Source organism: Girardinichthys multiradiatus, chromosome 20, assembly GCF_021462225.1.
Source record: "Girardinichthys multiradiatus isolate DD_20200921_A chromosome 20, DD_fGirMul_XY1, whole genome shotgun sequence".
Lineage (NCBI taxonomy): Eukaryota > Metazoa > Chordata > Actinopteri > Cyprinodontiformes > Goodeidae > Girardinichthys > Girardinichthys multiradiatus.
This window is the reverse complement of record NC_061812.1, coordinates 30,658,672-30,667,961: the sequence shown is the minus strand read 5'-3', so window position 1 is coordinate 30,667,961 and position 9,290 is coordinate 30,658,672. Positions and strand designations below refer to the sequence as shown.

Below are 9,290 nucleotides of genomic sequence, written 5' to 3'. Positions count from 1 at the left end.
TCTCCATTATTTGGAAATGGAAGAAGTTAGCCGTCACCTGGACCTTAGATCTGGACATCTGGCCACAGTGAGCAATCAGGGATAAAGGGCCTTGATAAGAGAGGTGACCAAGAATCCAGAGTTCACTTAGACAGAGCTACAGTGTTTCCTTTTCCTAGATAAAACCACCCAGAAGCTCAACCACCCTCAGTAGTTCACAACTCAGGTCTTTATGGTGCAGTCCCCAGATAAAAACTAAAAGGCACACAGCAGTCAGCTTGATTCTTACTAAAAGGCACCTTTGAGATGTAAAAGTATATAATAAATGTCAAGTATTAAACTATCTGAATAGAGTTGCAAAGATTTTAATTTATCAGTTAGGAAATAATATTCTATTTTACTTTTCAAGGAAATAATAAAGTCAGCGGGTTACTCATTAGTATAACACATGATATCAACTTCATTTAAAAAATTTATCTTCCTTACTCTCAAAACAACAACAGCAAGAAGCAAAAAAAAAAAAAAAGAAAAGCGAGAAGTGTTGCTTCCTATTGTTATTGTCTGCATTGCCTCTACACCATCTTGTCAACTTTGTCTTTCTTGTATTTTTTTTTGGGTTTTTTGAACCTTTAATCACTGTTTTGTAGTTTGCTTTTGGCACATTTTCTTTTGTGTGACCAGGAAATCTTGAAGAAGACAGCAAAAAATGTGGGTCCCACTGTGCACAAAGTTCACACCTGTCATGTGAAAACCTAAAAGGCAAAACATAAAAAAAACTCTCAGCGAACGGTCAAGGCACTCTCATTAAGAAAATGAAAAAAATGAAGTACACTCTTGACTGAGACGTTTTGAAATTAGGCATGTGACAATATTTAGAAGTGGCAACAGTAGCTTGTGGTCTCTTGGCATTTGTTTCAAATGGCTTGTCTTTTGTACAAAGACCAGGAAGACATCTGTGAGAAACATGTCTGAGTTGTCAGACAGAGAAGTTGTGTATTTAAAACTCATCTTAATTACATATTTGCAGAAGGGGAAATATACAAATAATAAATAATAATTTGGATATAATCATTAGCTGTTAATGACTTTTAAAAAACTGAATCGAATATGACCAGATTTGAAGCTTTTGGGCGATATGAAACCAGATGTTTCCACTTTGATGGTTTTAAGTATCATGTGCTCCGACTGTCAGGACTGTTGAGTGTGTGAAAGTAGCTTGAAGTGCAAATCTGTGTGAAAAGCTTTCATGCGTAATTAAAACTTGTTGATATTTATTGTTGTTGATAAGCTAATTGTATATGTTTAAAATGTGTCAATTCAAATTTTTTAAAAATTATATTCAAAAAGTAACAGATAGATATGCCTAAATGTAAACATAAGTGGTTGAGCAGCACAGTTGCATAAAAAAAAAAAAAAAAAATCTGTTAATGACAAAATTTCATTTATATGAAAAATGCTAATAGTACAAACTTTATAGTCATATTTAGTTAACTTGTGTAAACCAGGGATTATTGCAGCCGGTCGGTTGCACTGTAATTTAATAAAAAGTCTTTAACTGAGTGAAACTGCAGAAATACAACAGGAAAATTTTATTTTTTCTCATATATTTATTTTCTACATAAAAAAATCTTTACAAGAATTCCTGAATTATACATAAAAATGAATGTTTGAAACTACAAAATTACAACAACATAAAAAAAATATAGAAATGCTGATAATTCAAAACAAATCTTATGATGTAATTACTGTTGCATTAAAAATAAAACACACAAACAGCCATGTTCTGCACTACTTTCCACCATAAGCAGTATAAACAACGTATTTTGTAAAAAGGACGTCTAAAGAAAAACAGCAGTTTTAAAAATAGATTTTAAGGGAAGTGTAAAACAAAGACTTTACCACCGACAGAGTTATAGAAGAGAATGAGCTAATCCTGCTACAGGGACATCTGAAGCTGTGTTCGCCCACCACTTGTTGCATAGCTCTCAGAAGTGCCAGGGTTGGTGAACGAAGCTGAGGAGTTGAAGCTCTGCAGCAGCTTTGTCTTCCCGATGCAGCTCTGGAACAGGGACTGTGCCCGTCGCCTAAAGTAGTGGTCCAGGAAAAAGTAGATGGCAGGGTTCATGCAGCTGTTGAAGAAAGCCAGGCAGCAGGAGATGAGGTACCCGTTGCTCAGCCATACTGAGGTTTTACAGCTCAGACTGGCGTCTGCGAAATGAGAAATGATTCTGATGGACTTGAAAGTGTTGTAGGGTAACCAGGACACCACGAACGCCACGATGATGCAGAGGACCATCTTCAGGGAGTGTCTGCGGCGAGCCTCGGCTCGAGTGTTCCCAGCAGCAACACGGTGCCTGTTGAGGTGCATGATGATTGTTCCGTAGCAGAGCACAATGATCAGCACTGGGGAGACAAATGTAAGGAATGCCATGGCCAGATTCATGCCCTGGAAGAACTTTGAACTGTCATCTTCCTGGCAGGCCTGACCACCTTCAAAAGGCACCAAGTTTCGGTAGACCACAGAGGGAATTCCAAGGACAAGGGAAGCTATCCAGAGGGCAACACAAGTGATGCGAATGCACTGACTACTCCTTAGGTACCTTGAATCCATCATCCTCACTATAGCTAGGTAGCGGTCAATGCTCATGCATGTGAGAAAGAAGATGTTGGAGAAGCGGTTCACAGAGATTATATAACTGCTCAGCTTGCACAGAAGTTCACTGACAGTCCCAAAGTCCCAGCAGTTGTTCTGGCTGGCAGAGATTGCCCACAGAGGCAGCGTGAGGACGAAGACCAGGTCGGCCACAGCCAGGTTCAAGACGAAGGTGTCCACCAGGCGACCTCCTTTTTTGCCTTTGCTCCCGACCACAGTGATCACAAAGATGTTGCCCCAGAATCCAGTAAAGAATATCAGGTAATACAAAATGGGCAGGAAAATATGGGATCCATGTAGGTCTGAGTAGACACATGCCTGGTCAGATGTGTCATTCTCAGTGGAGTTATAATCATAATAAAAATAAAGATCATCTTCTTCCAGCATGCTGAGAGGTGACTGAGAGGTTGTGCTGTGCAGCAGGTTGGCAGATCTACCCTGATGAACATACTGCCGCTCAATATTACGGGTGCAAACCACAGAGAAAAAAAACTGATCCTATTTCAGTTTACTTCTCATACCGCCACAACGGTCTTCCTTTATCAGTCTGATTTTACTTCCCCTTATAGCTCTTTGCAATGTAATTGAAGATTTCCTAATTTGAAAATCATATGTAATTCATACCTTGAAAAGCATCATTGTCATACTATGAGGAAGCTGCATTTAATCTTTTGCATGAAGACTTACATTTTTCTTCATGTAATTTTCTGAGAATGTTTTAAAAATACTTTTTCTCAGATGTCCGTGTGCCTATGGTTTATTCAAGTAGCTCTTCATCATTTTACATAAAATAAATATCTGCCCCAGAAAGTTTCTAGTTTCATCGTCTCCTACAGTTATCTGACCAGCAGGGGGCAGGTGAGCCTTACTTCTTTTAGCCTGTGTTCACCGGTTGATGTTTAGTTTTAGCCTCATCTTCTTCACTCTCACATATTCTAGTCTTTAAAAGCATTTTAGATCTTAAAATTTACTTGAGCAAATTAGTTAGAAGACCAAAACATTGTATAATTGTTTAACATTACTTCAACTCTTTTCGGGGATCAAGTTGCATAAGATGATCTCTTAGATCATCTCAAAATGCTTTTCAATAATATGTTAAAATATGTTTCAAGTTTCAAGCTGCGCTTCCACAGGTGTCCTGATTGAACCTGTCAGGCTGGCTGTGGCTTGTCAGGGAAAATGTTATTTGCTGTACTTGATTTAGGTTGTTGAATTGCTTTTTTCAAACAATACCATACCTGCTGCATGCGGTTTAGTTTCATGACAGAGCCCCATGACAGCATGACCATGTTGCGTTGTTGGATTTATAAAAATCGTTGTGTCCTTTAAATCTACATGTAGTTAAAGTAGCTGAATACATGGTCTTGAATGTAAAGTATCTTGTAAAAATATTTTTTACATTATTACTGAAACAAATAAACACAAAGCTGATATTATTTTAAACCTCTTTTATTCTGACTGAACTTTTTGGACTACATGCTAAGAATGGTGGAAAACGTACGGTGCACATAACCCTGGGCACTATCTCCATGGTTGTTTTGGGGGTTGTAACGTAGGGCTTTGTCTGGGATTTGAACCTGGAACCTCTTGCAGCCCAAGCAAGAATCATACCTCTAGATCCGTTAAGTGAGCGCAGCAAAAATGTGAAAGAAGGTGCTCTGATCAGATAAAACTGAAAGGGAACTTTTTAGCTTATGCGAAAAACTATGTGTTGCAGCAAACCAAGTGCACGACACCCTGATCACACCATCACCACTCTGAAACACGGTTGTGGCAGCACCATGCTGTGGGGATGCTCTTCTTCAACAGGGACAAGCTAGCTGGTCAGAGTTAATGGGAAGATGGAAGTAGCAAAATACATCAGAGTCCTTGAAGAAAAACTGTAAGAGGCTGCAAAAGGTTTGATATTGGGGTGAAGATTGACCTTCCAGCAGGACAACCCTAAACATACAACAAACTGTACAAAATTGCTGAAGCTGTTTATTTCAATGCATAGTCATTTGTCAGATTGGCCCAGTCAAAGTCCAGGAGTAAAACCATTTGAGAAACAATCTTAGTTTCTAGATGTGCAAAGCTGGTAGACACACATTGAGAAGGTATGTGGTGTAAGCTTGCTCTACTAAATATTGAGTCAGCTTGCCACACTTTTCAGATATTTATTTGTAAAATTGTTCAAAAAACGTTCTTTTTATTTCCTCCAGGCAATACTTTGTGTTGGTCTATCTCTTAAAATCTTGCATTGTGTGGTTTTAAAATGACATGGAAAATGTGGAAAGGTTCAAGCTATGCGAATAATTTTTCCAAGCCACTGCATCTAACAGTGCTAAAGATTAATTTCATGTCACATATCTAGAATTAACATCTACTTTGAGCTGATTGTCTTGAAGAGTGCAAGTTTCAATATTAATCTCACTACTTGGATTTTTTTTTACCATTTTTGTATCAGACATTTTGCAAAGACAAGCTTCGGAATAGCAGTTTCTATCTTCACCTTGGTGTGCACAAAAAGTACAGTCTCTTGCCGAGGAAATTTCCTGACTCATAACCTTTTTATATCATACACTTATTCTAATAGATCCCATTAATGTAGGTTTCTTACTTTGCATTAATTTGATATGTTGGTCTGCAGCACTTGCCAATTTGAGGAGGCAGTGATCGATCTATCTATCTATCTATCTATCTATCTATCTATCTATCTATCTATCTATCTATCTATCTATCTATCTATCTATCTATCTATCTATCTATCTATCTATCTATCTATCTATCTATCTATCTATCTATCTATCTATCTATCTATCTATCTATCTATCTATCTATCTATCTATCTATCTATCTATCTATCTATCTATCTATCACACCATTGCCTTTACTTGCAGCGGTGCAGTCAGCAGCACTTGTTATATAACGAAAACACACATTTAACAACAAGACTAAGCAACATGAATTATCATATATGTGTTACAAAACTTGCTTGCAATATAAAAAAAATTATAATTAATCATAGTCTCTGAATGAGTCGCCTTGCATCGCCCGTGAAAACATTCACAACTGCTGTGAAAAACATTTCAGCTTTGCTGGTGGAAATGTGGGCAGAATGATATAACTCTGCCCCAAGTGCAACTTTTTAGCAGGTGTTCAGTTAAATGTTTTTGGCAGTGACAGAACAGCGAAGGCTGCAGCACCTGTGCTCAATACCAAACAGGAAAGTGACGTCTTCAAAACAAGATCGAGCTCAAGAGTAATAACCTTGGTACTCCTGCTCATTGCTGTTTTTTTTGTGGCTGGGGAAAGTGAGGTCAGAGGACAGAGCACGTCTTACAAGAGAGCACCTTATTGTTCCATGGAGGAAAGCACTTAGAATAAATGACCTCCCACCCACTGGATCCTCTCTGTATGTTATTTAAACAATCTTTGTTGTTAAATTGTCAAGGTGATGAGTGGATATACTCATCATGGCAGAATGTCCTGTCATTCCTGTCATTGTCTGGTTTGACGTGGTTTGCCCTCGTTCTCAGCTGGACCTTCTATTCGGAAAGGTTTAATTATTTCTTCTGCATTTTTGCTGCCCTGTCAGTGGAACGCTACATTCCTCTCCTCAAATAAGTGCTGTCTCACTCCAGTTGAGCAGAGTAAATGTGAGAACCAGTGAATAGAGCAACCTCAATGGGAGAAAATAAACAATTGCATTGGTGGTGCAGCAGGGAAGGGGGGAGGTGGGGGTACTGGGGGTGGAGCGGGGCAGAGGAAGGGAGAAAGACCTTCCTATTGTGCAAAGATTCCCATGGATATGTTGTCTGTTTGGATCAGGATCTTGTAAAGTATCTTAATTGTATGATTTTGCTCTTGCATTGTTTTTATTTGAGCAAAGATAGAGTGGGCTTGCATCTAGCTGCATGGGTATCAAAGGTACATACAGTGTCTTGCAAATGTATCCATACCCTTTGAACTTTTGCCCATTCTGTCAAAATTTGGATATAAAGTAATATATAATTGTGAAGTGGAAGGAAAATTATACATGATTTTCAAAAATTGGCAAATAAAATCTGATTTTGAGTTTGGTGTGAATTTGTATTTAGTCCCCCCAAGTCAGACTGGATGTAGAGCATCTGTTAACAGCCATTTTTAGCTCTGGTCTCTTTTATATTCGATTTGGGTCCAAACTTTCAATTGGCCATTCTTGGTCATAAACATGCTTTGATCTAAACCACTACATTGTAGCTCTGGTTGTATGTTTAGGGTTGTTGTTCTGCTAAAAGGTCATTCTCTGGCCCAATTTGCAGCCTTTAACAAGCTTCTTCCAGGATTGTCCTGTATTGAACTCCATCCATCTTTCGATCAACTCTGACCAGCTTCCCCGTTACTCTTGAAGATAAGCATTCCCGTGGTATGATGCTGCCACTGCTGTGTTTCACAATGGGGATGGTGTGATCTGGGTGAAATGTACTTAGTTCGCTGCCATACATATAGGGTTTTTCAAACAGGCTAAACATTTCTTTTTTGATTTTACTGGACCAGAGCACCTTTTATCACATTTTTGCTGTACCCCTTTAATGGATTGTGGCAAACTTTAAATGGGATGTCTAATGGCTTTCTTTAACAATAGCTGTCTTCTCGACAATGTTTTATAACGATCAGATTTTTAGAGTACATAACTAATAATTGTGCTATAGATTCTAACACCTAAGCTCTGCTGCTTCAGTAGAGGTACAACATACTTGTTACTTGTTCGCTAATGTCTAAAGAACCTCTGAATCCTACACAGAACATGTTCAATTGTACTGATAAAATAACAATAAAATGCGTTGACATTTGTGATTGCAGCGTTACGAAACTATTCGTGTGGCATTCAAAGTGACACACACTCGACCACTAAAGTAAACAATTTTTTTTCACTTATGTGCAAAGATAATGAGAAGTAATCCACAGAGTCTGTTGAAAGCGGATCTTGTTTTACCAGTTTAAATGAATCAAAAGTTCACCCGACACAAAACACTGCATGCGTTGCATTCTCTTTTATGTGTTATCTCTGGTGGTTAGACTACTCGCCCTTTGTTCAGAGTACTTTACAGCTGTCAAAGGCTGAAGGGTTTCCATTAAGGCATCAAGGTGTTAGAGTTCTGCTTCATTTAAACACAAACCAAATGAATATGAAAATTGTTTGTTCACATGATAAGTAAAATGATTGCAGAGAATTTAAGTCGGATGGGTTAGATGAGCAACAATGCACCGTGTCAATCCTGTCTAACTTATAAGCAGTAATGTCAAGTCAAGTCAAGTCAAGTCAAGTCAAGTCAAGTCAAGTTTATTTATATAGTGCTTTTCAGCAACAAGGCACTCAAAGAGCTGTAAGTCGTAGCTGCCATGATACAACAGCTCCCAGGTGTTTGACCCTCATTTGTCATCATTAAGTGGGGTGCATGACCCACTGTGGCCATTCAAAGAGGTGCCAGTGGGGCAAGAATATACTTTCTGAGGATAAACTAGCACTGAGCAAACACTCTAGTTGTAAACATTGTCAAAATCACATCCAGGTCTCACCTTTGAAGTAATCCCATCAGACATGTATTTAGAATTGAGATGTTTTAAATGTAGCTAACGGTGCTTTGTTCACACATTCATTTAAAACTTTCTGCATGGTATGACAAAACTGATCAAGGTGACTACAGTACTTTAATTTTTCTGTATTCATTGCCATTAGCCATGGCTTTCTAGTTATTAGACTGCACCAGAGGCCAAGTGTTTGATAGGTTTAGCAACTATTTGTTTAGAAGATAGCAATATGTCAAAATGTTTGAGTAAACAATCACAAATCACCTTATAAATTCATCAGACTTCGTGGTCCCACAGGGTTCTATGGTAGGGCCACTTGCATTCATATTGTAAATAAATAACATTTCTAATTCCTCAACTGTACTACATAAAATATTACTTAAAGATGACACACATATTTCTTTTGCCTAAAAGTATACAAATTGGGCGCAGCTTGTTTCGTAGCTGTATGCCACGCGACCCGTATTTGGAGGCTTCAGTCTTCGACACAGCTGTCCCTGGTTTGAGTCCCTGGGCTCTCCACCCCACTTCCTGCCTGTCTACTTTCAAATACCAAAAATAAAGTCCACTACTGCCACAAAAAAAAATAATCCCAAAAGAACTTAAACAAATCATTAATAATGAGTGAATTAATGTAGGGTAGCATTTATAGGGCCAGGTTATTTTGGATAATTGTTTTTTCCCTTTACTAAATAATATCAGGTTTTAAATTTAAGTTTGACAAAACAGCTAAAGCAAAAAAAAAAGATAAGGGGTAAATATACTCTTCACAACCACGTTCATGGATGTATTCAAAAATATCTTGGCAATACGACTGTTCAGCTTCATATCTGAAAAAATGGAATGAGAAACTAAACTAAACTAAACTAAACTAAACTAAACTAAACTAAACTAAACTAAACTAAACTAAACTAAACTAAACTAAACTAAACTAAACTAAACTAAACTAAACTAAACTAAACTAAACTAAACTAAACCAAGTGAGCAATCAGAAATTTACCAACAGAGCAAATTGGTGAGTTATCATTTTGAATTTATTTGCATGATCGGTGGCAGCAAATACCTTTACCATCTATGGGTTGTTCTATGAGACAAGTCTCTGTAT

The 9,290-nt window shown here is 37.9% G+C and overlaps 1 protein-coding gene across 1 annotated transcript; it reads right to left on the bottom strand.

Annotated features, from left to right (window-relative positions):
• Positions 1-1,626: 1,626 nt before the first annotated feature.
• Positions 1,627-3,921, bottom strand: gpr25 (G protein-coupled receptor 25). Its single transcript, XM_047346481.1, has 2 exons — positions 3,871-3,921; positions 1,627-3,070 (listed from the first exon to the last, which is right to left on the bottom strand). Exons 1-2 carry the CDS (start codon positions 3,919-3,921, stop codon positions 1,916-1,918), a joined length of 1,206 nt encoding a protein of 401 aa, XP_047202437.1. The 3' UTR covers positions 1,627-1,915.
• Positions 3,922-9,290: the final 5,369 nt, after the last annotated feature.

Bases quoted from the DNA above. Each gene is read 5' to 3' on its own strand.
- gpr25 (XM_047346481.1), bottom strand. From the start codon at position 3,921: ATGGTCATGCTGTCATGGGGCTCTGTCATGAAACTAAACCGCATGCAG. The intron at 3,071-3,870 runs GTATGGTATTGT...TATGTTCATCAG, and splicing joins AACTAAACCGCATGCAGCAG to GGTAGATCTGCCAACCTGCT.